The 14391-nt window shown below is 41.3% G+C and overlaps 1 protein-coding gene across 1 annotated transcript in view; it reads left to right on the top strand.

Annotated features, from left to right (window-relative positions):
- Window positions 1–4439: 4439 nt before the first annotated feature.
- Window positions 4440–14391, top strand: part of FAM83C (family with sequence similarity 83 member C) — a 35565-nt gene continuing 25613 nt past the window's right edge. The window contains exon 1 of the mRNA XM_073572377.1: window positions 4440–5163. Within this exon, the coding sequence (XP_073428478.1) occupies window positions 4657–5163 (507 nt within the window). The 5' untranslated portion in view covers window positions 4440–4656. The remainder of the gene's footprint in view (window positions 5164–14391) is intronic.

Below are 14391 nucleotides of genomic sequence, written 5' to 3'. Positions count from 1 at the left end.
TTTGTATGTGATATTATTCGGTCACTATGGTAGTAATATGTGGTCTGGTCATGGTGTGGCGGTATTTGTTCCTTGTATGTGGTATTATAGGTCACTATGTGGTGGTAATATGTGGTCTGGACAAGGTGTAGCGGTATTTGTTCCTTGTATGTGATATTATTGGTCATTTTAAAAATTGAAAAATAAATAAAAATATACCTAAAGCGTATTGCATATTTTAATAAATATTTAATAGGTTACAGTAGAGTAGGGCCTGGCCAAAAGTGTCTACCCTGTTATCGTGGCAGCTTAAAAAAATATTTTGTCCAAAGCAAAAGCTGCCGACTATATGTATGATCTGGTGATGGGAACTGTTAATGTGTGATAAGTGAGAAGTGGAGTTTCTCCAAGAGAGAGCGGTGGGACTGTGGACAGTTTGAGGGGTGGAGGCGGGACTGGGTGGAGCCTGGGCGGAGTCTCAAGGGGGCCCCGCAAATTTTGCCAGTATGGGGCCCCGAAATTTATAGTGGCAGCCCTGATCACAAGATATTAAGTTTTCATGTGTCCTTTAATAACATGTGAAGTAGAGGGGTTACAAGGACAATAAACATCAGGAAAGCAAATTTCCAATGATGAGAGATGATCTTGGTGCATTTAACTGGGATGATATCCTGAGACATAAAAATACACAAAGAAAATGGGAGACGTTTATTAGCATCCTGAATAGGACCTGTGCACAATATATACCATATGAGAATAAACATACTAGAAATAGGAAGAAACCACTATGGTTAAATAGAGCTGTAAGGGGCGCAATATGTGTCAAAAATAAAGCATTTAGAGAATTAAAGCAAGTAGGTAGTGATGAGGCATTAAATAAATACAGAAAACTAAATAAATTCTGTAAAAAGCAAATCAAGACAGCAAATATTGAGACAGAGAGACTCATTGCCAGAGAAAGTAAAAATAATCCCAAAATATTCTTTAACTACATAAATAGTAAGAAACTAAAAAATGTTAGTGTTGGTCCTCTTAAAAATAGTCTGGGTGAAATGGTGGATGAGGATGAGGAAAAAGCCAATATGCTAAATGACTTTTTTTCAACAGTATTTACACAAGAAAATCCTATGACGGATAACATGATCAGTGACAAAAATTCTCCATTAAATGTCACCTGCTTAACCCAGCAGGAAGTACGGCGGCATCTAAAAATCACTAAAATTGCCAAATCCCCGGGCCTGGATGGGATACACCCCCGAGTACTGCAGGAATTAAGTACAGTCATAGATAGACCATTATTTTTAATCTTTAAAGATTCCATAATAACAGGGTCAGTACCACAGGACTAGTATAGAAAGAACACCGTGAGCACAACTCAAAATGGTGCTAAGGTTAGGTTCCCAAACCGTTAAAGCAACAAATATGAACCTAGCACTCAACTTAAAGGTATTTGTAAGGCGGTTTATTGTAGCACACAAAAAAAGACGTTTCGGTCAATGTGACCTTCTTCAGTTACGTGTGGTATATAGATTGTGTAGAGCTTATAGGCATCTGTCAGAAAGGACGGTGGTGCTTTAGGCATTGAGGAGAATGATCTCTCTAAGGTAATGAGCTTGTCAGTATATAGGAGAGGGGCAAACGTGCCTCCAGATGCGGTGGACACTGGGATGCATTGGAAGATGCATAGATGCTCATGAGGAGAACAAAATTTTACCTCTATACAAGTCACTGGTGCGACCACACTTAGAATACTGTGTACAGTTCTGGTCTCCGGTGTATAAGAAAGACATAGCTGAACTGGAGCAGGTGCAGAGCAGAACGACCAAGGTTATTAGGGAACTAGGGGGTCTGTAATACCAAGCCAGGTTATTACACTTGGGGTTATTTAGTTTGGAAAATCGAAGGCTTATGGGTGATCTTATTATAATGTATAAATATATGCGGGGACAGTACAAAGACCATTCTAATGATCTTTTTACTCTTAGACCTGTGACGGGGACAAGGGGGCATCCTCTATGTCTGGAGGAAAGAAGGTTTAAGCATACTCACAGACGCGGATTCTTTACTGTAAGAGCAGTGAGACTATGGAACTCTCTGCCGTTTGATGTTGTAATGAGTGATTCCCTACTAAAATTTAAGAAGGGACTGGTTGCCTTTCTTGAAAAGTATAATAATACAGGGTATATACACTAGTTTACTTGATATTGCATTGATCCAGGGAGCTAGTCTGATTGCCAAAACCGCAGAAAAATCCACAAAATTAATGAGCATGCTGCGTTTTTTACCGCGATGCGTTTTTTTCGCGGTAAAAAACGCATCAATGTGCACAAAAAGTGCAAAATGCATAGAAATGACTGTGCAGCTTATTTTTAGCGGTTTTATAGCGGTTTTATAGTGAAAACCGCTAAAAAAACGCTGTGTGTGAACACAGCCTTAATGTTTGCCACATGAGTTTTTTTTGCCTTCCTCTGGATCAACATGTTAGGGCAAGTTAGGATAGGATATGGGTTGAACTAGATGGACTTAAAGTCTCCCTTCAACCTTAATAACTATGTTGCTATGTTATGCTAGTTTTCTGGGGTACGTGAAGGTAAAGTTCCCAGTTTTGTGGTTGACTGTGACTCCATTTGACAAACCCTGCACTCTTTTATAGAAAGTAAGGGAACCAGTGCAAAAGGGACAGAAAGTTGCTACATTTTTGTGCAAACCCTTGAGATGATCATATTGATTTGCTAGTCATTGGTCCAGCAGTTATGTCAGTAGTCTGTGGCCGCCAGACAGGAGCCCTGTGAACCTCCTCCTATCTTCAATGCCTCTTCTGATTAGTAGGTTCAGCGCAATGACTGTGTGACACTGCAAAGATAACATTGCTCCTGGTCTACAAATCAGAAGGGGCACTAAAGATGCAGGTAGGAGGCAATTTGAAGGGCTCCTCTTCAGTCGCCACAGACTACTGACTTGGCTGCTGGATCAGGGTCCTGTAAATTGATTTGCTTATCTCTTGCAAATATTCATTGTGCACCAAAATATGCAACTTATTGACATCTGAAAACTGAAATAGAATGATAAATCTGCCCTTTTGTGCTATAATTCCTCACCATGATTGCTGTGAGAGAATGGGAACGCTATTGTTCACATTAGGAGGTGAAACACTCATGACCTAATAATTTGGTTACAATTTACAACCCCTCTTATCTTCCATGCTGGACCTGATACAATGTATCAGAGAAGGTAAAGTGTAACAAATTACAAGGATAGGAAAAAGTCTTCTATTGTTATATGAGAAAACTTTGTGAAAGGATTTCCTGCTGTAATAAGACTGAATACAATCCCATCCTTCACTCTAAATATACAGTTCCTGAAAGGAACAGTACAGTATTCTTGTGCACAGAGCGTATAATGAGCCTCAATAGCCACAGATGTGAGGGAATGCAAGGTCGATAATGTTGTTGCCGTATATATATAACAGCAAATAGGGGAGGGGATAGGTATTTAAAGGGTAACTGACCTTAAAAACACAACTTTGGTATGAAATAGCCACGCCAGAAGTTTTGACCCGTGAGGCTCCAGGTCCATAGTTCTTTCCTTAGTTTCAGCAATCGTTGGGGGTCTCATGACAAGTTGCTATAATGGCAAACATTTGTCAAAAAAGTTTTTATTTAAAAGTTTTTATTTTAAGTTATATGCTTGCCTCTATCATGCTGTCATTCTTTTTACTTTGGTATCCAAAACTGATATCCCAGTAAGCTCCATTTATAGAAAGGTGAGAATAGCTAGTTAGATCGATGCAGGTCTGACCGCTGAGACCCCCAACGAGCACCAGAATGGTGGACTGCGGCTCCATTCATTTTTATGTGATTGTCTTTGATAGTTGATCACTATCTAGAAGTATACTGTATTTGACAGCTGAGACTTTACTGAAATCTTACTGGAATACGTGTTTTATGTAAATATCAGCGCGATTATGTTTACTGTGTATATATATATATATATATATATATATATATACACTGTATATACCAAAAGAACGAAGGCAGCACTTGAGAAAGGTCCACATCTTGGACCGAGACGTTGCACATGGGCAAATGAATCACACTTATATTTTCTATTGGAGTGCTGCCTTCATTCTTTTGGACTATAACATGAGGTTTGCTACATACCTGCAATTATTTTTTGCACCCTTTGTTTTCTTTTGGTGCTGCTTTTTGTTTTCTTTTTCTATATATATATGTGCATCAGTCCTTCTGTTACAGCTAGCTTGGGAACAATAGAAGGAACCATTTAGTCAGCATTGCATTGTCCAAGAAAGTAGCACATGGTTGTCAGGAAGCCTTATCTGTAGCTTGTTGGAACAAGTTGGATAGTAACTACTTCAAGTCTTTAGCTGGGTAGGTTTACAAAAAACTCAACAAACAGGTAGCTGCGCTGGGGGTAGGGCAACATTTAGCTGGAAGATCACAAAACTAAGTTCAGTAGTTACTGGCAGATTGCAAAAGTATGAGGAAGTCTTGTGGAGTGGGAGAGATCATGTAGATACATAGTGAAACTCATTACAAGTGACAAGTATAAAAGCAATACTGTCAGCTGATTGGCATACAACCAAGACAAAGGCCTTGCGACACACAAGTCGGAGCTTTCACCGGTTATCAGAGGAAGCCTACCGATATTCCTGCAGTGATGCTTAATCCTGAAGTAAGGAGAGGAGTTCGGACTGTTGGACAACTGAAAAGCAGAGTGGATGAACTTAAGAACCCTTGGAGACAAAGTTCATCATCGGTGCTGAATTACAATGAGTCTGCCCGGTTGGCCACAGATGTTTTGGTGGAACAAGGAGAGAAGGCATATCTACAGGCACTCAGTGATGAAAAAGAGTTGCCCTTTCTATCCAGCTTGGACATTGACTATATCTGCAGTAGTACAACGATTAATAAATTGGAGGATGCGTTAGACAAGGATGGAGACGGCGGTGGCCCTGGATTCCCTGACTCCTGTCCTTCAGAGCTGACATCTGGCACCTACTTTCCTATGATGTCTGATATTGAGGCACCTAATCTGGAGCTGGGATGGCCAGATATTCCTATTCTCACTCGTAGTAAAGGAACAGAAGTGCAAGTTATCTTCCAAAAACAGCGCAATAACATCATCAAAGACCTGATCAGATCCCTCATTAGTAAAGCAAAATCGGTAAGTGTATTTTCCTCCCAAATACCATAATTCTTTTTTAATACATTTGTAATTTACTAGGAATAAGGTGAGAATTAGGCTTCATTCAGACACATCAGTGAGCTCTCTCGTAAGTAAAAATCTGCCCTAGTTTCATCAATTTTTGTGATCAGGGCAATCAGAGTTTGTCGGTGAGTCAGTTTTTACCGTCATAGTTTGGTCACAGGTCACAGTTTCATTCATTTTTCTCAAATGAAAAAAAAAATGATTGGAGGTTTCTCAGGCTTCTATCCAGGCTCGGACTGGCCCACAGGGTAACAGGGGAATCCCCCGGTGGGCCCCTGTGAAGATCTGGGCCCCCAACTCCACTATATGAATTGTATTAGGCATAATTCACTTGATTTACTCTGTACAGAGAAAAGCAGCATCTCATCATTCATTAACCAAACTACCCAGTTTATTATTATTTAGAGATATAGGTAAATTTGTGAATGAGGGGAGTGTGGTATTTGTATGCAGGTGAAAAGTGGGCCCCCCAAAGTCAATGTTACTGGTGGGCCTTTGGCAACCCAGTCCGACACTGCTTCTATCAAACAATCCATGAAAAATGTACAGCACACGAATGGCAACCGAGTTCTGTCTGATTTTTTCACAGACCTATAGACTAGCATTGGCAAATTTGATCCGAGGCTTGAATCAAAATCGGACAATCGGATAGAATTAGTCAGAGAAAAACTGATGTCTGATTTGCCCATTTATCCCCAATACCTTTTCCTTGGATATGACATTTTCAAAGTTGTCCATGAACTGTGATATGGATATTTGGTTGGCAGGGATTTTATACCTTGTCTTAAGGTACTGTCACACTAAGCGATATCGCTAGCAATATCGCTATAACTTGTGACGTTATAGCGATATTCCTAGCGATATCGCTGTGTCTGATACTTACCTACGACCGCTCCCCCGCTGGTTATCGCTGATCGCGCGAGAACCTCCAGGACCGTTTCTTGTCGCCAGCTTCCTGCGGCGCTTCCTGTGGAGAGACGAGCGACGAGCGTGGAGCCGGGCGAGAGGACGTCAGGATCGCCTAGTGTGACAGGTAAGTAGCGACCTCCGTCCCCAGCGATGTCGCTGGTGAGATCTGCCTGTGTGGCAGCTCACGAGCGACCACTTAGCGATGCACCAGCGATCCTGACCGCGTCATATCGCTGGTCGGGATCGCTGGTACATCGCTAAGTGTGACAGTACCTTTAGGCATTAGGTTGCCTGAATAAGTACTAAATAAATATGAATTCATCCCATCACAATTCAGAGCTACGATTTTGTGGAAAGAAAATTCCCAGTGATCATTCGCTCTTTAAGATTCCGTGACCCCTGTGTTTGTGAGGTGAAGGAGGTGGAAGTAGGATATCAGTTTAGTTGCAACTGAATTTAGTTAATTATTATTTTTTTGCAGAACTGAAGCTTCATGATAAGAACAAGATAATGTTACAGGACTGCCAAATATAATAGTGAAGATTAACAGTGATTGCAAATCAACCAATGAAAATAGTTTACTAATGAAATATATAATAAAAATATCTGCTCTTTATTTATTTTAGAGAGTAAGCTTTTTAAAAACAAGAAAGAGGGGATTTTAAACCTTATAGAGAGGAGTGGAAGCATAAAGTCTATATGAGATGCATGCAAAGGGTTACAAACAAAATAAGGAGTAGGGGAGAGAAGTCCAAAGATGGCCCTATGATACAGATACTTGCTATTGGAGCACTTGTTATAGATTATCTCTCTTAAAAACAAAAGGAATGGCCATGCTGAAACCCAACAGTCTAATTGTTCTCTTTTCTTACTTCTGCCATCCGGGTAAAATTATAAGACCGATACATATTAAATGGTATGTTGGTTCTAATGAAATTGATGACAATTATCTAATATGTTTGGCAATTTTAAATGAAATCTGTCAACAGGTTTTTGCTGTGTAATCTTAAAGTGGCATGATGTAGAGGCAGAGATTCTGAGTCCAGTGATGTGTCACTTACTAGACTGTTTAATGCAGATTTGATAGAATCCTTGTTTTCTCTGTTGTAGATGTAGCAGTGGTCAGAATGCTGAGCTGAATATAACCCCGCCCACATCCCTGATTGGTAGCTTCCAGTGTGCACTGTGCATTGTCAGTAAGGAGCCAATCAGTAGTGAGGGGTGGAGTAGCCTGACTGGTCTTCATACTAGACCTAGTCCTGCAGTGATAATCTCCTGCTGATAAAACACTGATTGTATTGAAGCTACAGCACACAGCCTAATATGTGACACATTTTTGGAGTCAGCGTCTCTGCCCTCACATTATGCTTCTCTCGGATTACATAGCATAAACCTGCTGACAGATTCTAGTTCATATTATAATTCTCCTATCTGTAGGAAGCAGGTCAGAGAGTTGAAGGAGGTGAGCATGTTTATACAATTTTGTGCAGAGATTTCAAATCTCTCATTTTTAATTAGTTTAAAGCTGTGCTCTTTCTATGCTTAGGAGTCCAGTGGGTGGTCCTAATGAGTGATTGGCAAATACCTTTGAGCACATGTCATAAAGGGTCTGCCCACGGGTTTCCTTTAGATAAAAAGAGCAGGGATATATGTTAATAAATTATTGATTCTTTTCCCACAAAGCCATATAACAATCTGCTCAGCTCCTTCATGTTCAGTGTAAAAGTCCAAATGGCTCATACACAGTAAATGCTGTTTTCTTCCAGGGCAGTGTACAAGTTCAATATTGTGATTCTATATATTTCTACATCAGTGATAAAGAATGCATTGTGTTTTAGAACAGTGTTGCCTAGGTACATCAGTCCTTACCCAAACAGAGCCACATACAAAAGCAGGTGAAGCTAGTGACAGGACTGGCAAGAAAAGGCAAAGATGCCAGATCAAAACATCAATAATGTTACCACATGTAAACACTAGCTAGAATAAAATTCAATAGAAGGGAAAGTCGAGGAACAAAGAATGCTGCTAATTACCTTGGGCAATCATCATTGTATTTACACAGGTCTTCTAAATTACTTTTGGTGCACATTACACTGTGTTTAGGACTTTAGCATATATATAGCGAATATAGAAACCAGAGTTTAAACGGAACCTGTCCTATTGTGCAAGCAGTTTCATCTACAAGCATCATGGTATAGAGCTGGGGGAGAGGGTCAGATTGCAATATAGGTTTGGGTAAAGGAATCAATGTAACTTGCATTTTATTCCTTTAAAGGGAAACTGTGAGCAGGTTTTCGATATGTTATCGGAGGACAGCATCATTTAGGGGTTAAAACACTGAATACAGGGATGTGTCACTTGCTAGGCTGTGTGCTATTGTTTACTTACAATGTTTTATCAACAGGATATTATCCCTGCTTTGACTAGGTCTCAGGTAACTGTTGGTCCAACTCCGCCCCTTCTGTGATAACCAGCTCAATGTGAATAGACAATGTACACAGAAAGCTGTAGTGTGGGTGGCTCAGCTTTCTGAGATCTGCCACATCTAAAAACTCTGATTGTGTTACAACTGCTGCATCCAGTAAACTATGTGATATATCGATGGAATCAAGGTTTCTTTTCCTACATTACACTTCTTTCACATGAGGTAGCAAAAACCTGCTGACTGATTCCCTTTAAATCCCTGCTTATCCTTACCCTAGAGGTGTAGTGGATGGTCTTATCAGTGAATGACAGCTGTAGCTGTATATACACACACACACCCCTATTACTCACTGATAAGCCACACACTGGCCCCTTGAGTCAAGAAGGAGCAGGGATTTCCATAAACAAATGACATATTTCACCATTATATAACATTAATATAAAACTGCTTGGCATCACCATGCCAGAATATGAACAGCATTTTCCTGGTGAAAGGTTTTCTTTAAATTGTATTTTTCGGTTGCTCCACTTGTGTTTACTCATACATGCTGCCACACTTTTTCCAGGGTGAGGTTACATCCGGTTGCCATATCCACTTGGCACATACATAGTTATTTCAATTAATAATTCTACAGACATTTCTCAATGCAACAGAAAAGTGAACAACAACGTCATATTTTTTTTTATAACTGGGAATGATCATAGCGCATGGCTATTATGAAACAGAAAGGAAAGGTGCAGAAATACATACCATCTTCCGGGGTGAATGATTTCTATTTTTTTTTAATTTTTTTTTTACCAGGATTTCTCAGTAATCCGGGCATTTGATCCAAAGAGTAGTTACGTTAGGAATAGGGTCAGTTAAATATGGGTATTATTTCCACATAACTGAGGCCCAAGATGCCATTTTCCATCATGGACTACAAGGATTAGGCAATGAGATTCTCACAAGCTGGAACCTTTTGTTTGTAACGGTTTGTAAAGGTGTCTGACAATGGCTTACTCCTCTCTCCCATTGCTAGAATAAATACATTGACAAGGCAAATATACACACCATAGGGTTTACAAGGCCTGACCGATGACATTTAATGACCACCGATCGGTAGACATTTACCAATCGCCATTCATTTAATAGTCTGCACCGCCAAGAACAATGATCTTTTTAACTGCACAATGGTTTGCTTGTTCATTGGGTGATCGGCCACAAGTTTTCTTAAGAAAGCCCATTAACGAAAATCTTTCAGTGTAAAAGCAGCACTACTGCTAAAGCCATTAATTATACTCTATGTGGCAGTCATGACATTGGATGGGAAGTCAACACACAGGCTCTCCATGCATGTTCTGTGACTGTCACACAGCCACCACACATGCAGCTGCGGCGCCGGACAGGTGATCAGCCGGCGCGCTCCATGTATCCGGGTTCCCGATGCAGCTTATTCGGTAAGCGCCAGAACTTGCTGAATAAGCAGGGACCCAATCAAATTCGCTCAACTCTAGTCACGATAACACCCCTGTAAACAAAACACAGCCGGCGATGTACCAGGCGAGTCTGTGTACTATCTAGTTTTGTTATTTTACATTACAGCAAAAAGCATCGGGAGTCAGGACCACTTATCTAAAAGTGGAAAACCACTTTAACATTTGAACGTCTTTTTTATGGCTTCATAGACCTGTATTTGGTCTGTGTTTTGTAATCATTATATTGTGAATATTATGTATTAATATGCAGTCGCGTTACGGTACTCTAAAACCGTCCTGATACAGATCCGAAACTCCAAAGCTGGAAAGTTAAACTTGAGATGAGAAGCAATCCCTGCTTAGGGAAATAAACATAAATCATAGCAGATGATGATCATCTTCAGTTAAGAACCAGTCACATGAAGTAGCTACCTGCACCATCAGTGTGCGGTGTCACACAGGTAAACATGACTCAGACACCTGCAGGGAAAGTCACAGGTTTCAGCATAAATGATAAACTGTAAGTGAATCACACAAGCAATATGTCATTATAATAAGCTCACGTGCCAGAATTCAATGTAGTGGCTATACACATTAGAGCAAGATTAGCCAAACTCACTGACATCAGCTGGGCCAGCAAATGACTTTTGTAAATGGGGGCAAGGCCGGACTGGCCATCTGGCAATTCTGGCAAATGCCAGAAGGGCCTGTCTTGTTGTGGGCCGCCTTGTCTGCCAAGTTGTTAACAGAATCGGTGTTCTCAAGACAACCATACTGTTAAGACGGAGCATAAAGTCGCTGGCCACTGGTATCATTAGAAATTTTGGTCTTGTAGTAAATCTTCCTTTCCTCAATCCAGGGTAATATTAGTAATATATCCCATCTGGTGCTCGGGGCCATGGACGGCATGGGCTTGTGTTATTTCAAATGTCAGGGCTGAATTTCAGCCCCAGTCCGTACCTGAATAGGGGTCTTGTGATATGATGTCAGCTGCCAAAGAAGATTTCTGGAAGCAGCATATTTGGGGCTCCCCATTGGAACCGCAAGAGTGCTCAACTGAATCGAACATGTATGGCGCCCCCAGGAGTATGGTCGCCACAGTGGCATTGCCTTCCTCCTAGGGAGAGTGATGTCATGCCTGGAAGCAATGAAGGGTCTCTCTGGCAGTTAACCATAACATGCAACAAAGTTCCGACTCCGGGCCAGCAGAGGGAGCTCTGAACCAATACTAAGGGGAAGAGCTTCTCTCTGGGGGCCTGGAGGGGAAATTGGTCAGTTAGTGTGAGGAGGGCATCGTGTGCAGACGTGGAGGAGAAGAGCTGGGGAGACTGAGAAAAGTGGAGAGCACAGTCCCAGTGATAGCGCATGATCTGGAGCCTGGTCTCCAAGGGTGTATGGATACTAACAGTCCTGCACAAGAAACCAGAGGAATAGGAAGTTGTAAATGCCCTATTCCCACATAATCCTCGGAGGCACTACAACGATGGGTGAGCCAAGAGAGATAGAAGGCTACGGCTGTCTGCCATGTGAGTGGAGTGTGGATAACATCAGAAAGGAGGAACTCCAGTGTAACTCAGTACTGGGAGTACTTCATAGAGAGCACTAGTAAAGAGACTGTACAACCCATCTGCCAGAGTGATTCCTGATTTGCTTCCAGGCTAACCAGCTCCTATGCCATCTGTACTCAGGACCCTGGACTGCATTTGCCAAGTAAAGGTGAAGAAACTGCAACCTATTGTGTCCTTGCCTTCTTGCTGCAACCTCCCCGACACTGCTACATCTCTGTACCTGACACTGCACCTTCCTTCCCAACACCCACCTACACTGCCCTGGGACTACAGCCCTGCCTGTGGAGGGCTATAACATCATTGCTGCCCTACACCATCTGTCCCAGAGGATCTGTCTGCAGCGTCGGCTTAACATTTGCCGAACACCACAGGTGGCGTCACGAATCATCTATTCATAAACTTTATTCCATCACTTCACTCCCTTTAATGGATGCCCAGGGCCACGGACCGGATCACCGCTACTGTGACACATCCCAGTGAAATACTGGCCCGGTGCCGAGTACCCCACTGCCCTGGCGGGCGATCCACATGCATCTTTAAGGACAGGTCAGAGGGAATAGTTGACAGGTTGTAAATAATTAAGGTATATGGGCAACTGTCCAGCAAGATTATTAAAAACAAGTTAAGACCAGCTTCACATGTCAGTATAATACAGCTAAAGGAAAAATGGTACCTGTTTCAACAGCATTTTGGATCAATGTGCCATCAGTGTGTCATCTGTGTGCCATCCGCCTTTTGGATCAGTGTGTCATCTGTGTGCCATCCATGAGCCACCAGCCTTTTGGATCAGTGTGCCATCAGTGTGTCATCTGTGTGCCATCCATGAGCCACCAGCCTTTTGGATCAGTGTGCCATCAGTGTGTCATCTGTGTGCCATCCGTGTGCCATCAGCCTTTTGGATCAGTGTGCCATCAGTGTGTCATTCCAAAGATTTTCCTATACTTCTCAATGTTAAATACCTACAGCACACAGACGGCACATGGATGACACACTGATGCAAACTGTGTGCTGTATACATTAGACTTGCATTGGCCCTTCCATGCTCCTGGTAAAAAATGGACATGTCTTCATGTGGTTTGCACAGTAACACGGTCCATGCAAACATACAGACGTGTGCAGCACCATTGATTATAATGGGTTCATATGTCATCTGTGAAAATAAAGGATGCCACTCGTCACATGTTGTGCAAACACGGACATGTGAAGGGGGCCTTAGGAGGTTGTCTACTCTTATTCCTTCAGGAACGCACCGCTTCTCTGTTTCTAGACAGTCTTTGCTAATGGGATTTGCACTCCGGAAGATTGACTGTGACCATGTAACTGTCAATCTTTATGGCAGTCTCCCAAGCTGCAGGCAGAGACAGCTTTGCCCCTGCAGCATGGATGAGCAAAGTGGCAGTGAACCTAGCCAGATTCTGGAAGCTGTCAGACCTACAACTACAAGCTGTATCGGTGGCCATAAACAAAAGCAAAGAGCACTTCACTATAAAGCTAAAAATTCCAGCTTATGAAAAAGAAGATTTTCAATAGCGGTAAATTGCCAAGTTGGTGGTTGTACAAGCGTGTTGCAATTTTACCCATTAATAAGATAAGACAACCCCTTTAAGTCACATTATATTTGTCTAGCATTAATGAGCAATTTGTAAATTTATTTTAACCCCTTTCCGACGTTGGGCGTAATAGTATGCCCACGTCTGACTCTGGTGGTGAGCCCACATCTTTCCCGGCACGTCAGCTGTTTTGAATGATGCACCCGTGCCTATTAACCCGATAACCCATTAAATGTGCTGATAATTGCACCGGAAATCCGCCCATCGGTGACCCGCGGGTCACCGATGAGTTGTAATGACAACCAGAGGTTACTGAAGCATGCCAAAAGTAAAAAAAAGTTTTAAAAATATAAAAAAATCTAAAGTTCAAATCACCCCTTTTGCCCGATTCAAAATAAAACAATAAAAAAAATCAAACATATATATATTTGGTATGGCCGCATTCAGAATCACCCACTCTATCAATAAAAAAAGGATTAACCTGATAGTTAAACGGCGAAAAAAAGTAAAAACGCCAGAATTACATTTTTTGATCACCGAGACATTGCATTAAAATGCAATAACGGGCGATTAAAAGATCATATCTTCACAAAAATGGTGTCATTAAAAACATTAGCTCGACGCAAAAAAAATAAGCCCTCACCTAACCCGAGATTATGAAAAATGCAGACGCTACAGGTTTCGGAAAATGGCGCAATTTTTTTTTTTAACAAAGTTTGGAATTTTTTTTCACCACTTAGATACCTAAACATGTCTTAGAACCTGGACATGTCTGGTGTCTTTGAACTGGTAATGACCTGGAGAATCATAATGGCAGGTCAGTTTTAGCATGTAATGAACCTAGTAAAAAAGCAAAACAAAAAAACTGTGGGATTGCACTTTTTTTGCAATTTCACTGCACTTTGATTTTTTTTTCCCCATTTTCCAAGACACGATATGTTAAAACCAAAGGTGTCGTTAAAAATTACAACTCGTCCTGAAAAAACAAGCCCTCACAAGGCCATATTGACAGAAAAATAAAAAAGTTATGACTCTGTGAAGAAAGGGAGCAAAAAACAAAAACGCAAAGCCAAAAATACCTCCGGTGATGAAGTGGTTAAGGATGCAAATTTTTGTAATGGACATTATATAGAGCTGCTCCCTCTATCATATCGGCTTCAGTTAATAACAATGTCTTAATCACCGTAATAGATCAATTTCCAATACCATATAATCCAAATGGACAAATGGATGTATTGTTCTTATGGTGTCCGCGGGTAAAATAGCACTTGCAC

This window comes from Dendrobates tinctorius, unplaced genomic scaffold (assembly GCF_039654945.1).
Source record: "Dendrobates tinctorius isolate UK_male_01 unplaced genomic scaffold, ASM3965494v1 ptg000032l, whole genome shotgun sequence".
Classification (NCBI taxonomy): domain Eukaryota; kingdom Metazoa; phylum Chordata; class Amphibia; order Anura; family Dendrobatidae; genus Dendrobates; species Dendrobates tinctorius.
This window is presented reverse-complemented; position numbering and strand designations above follow the sequence as displayed.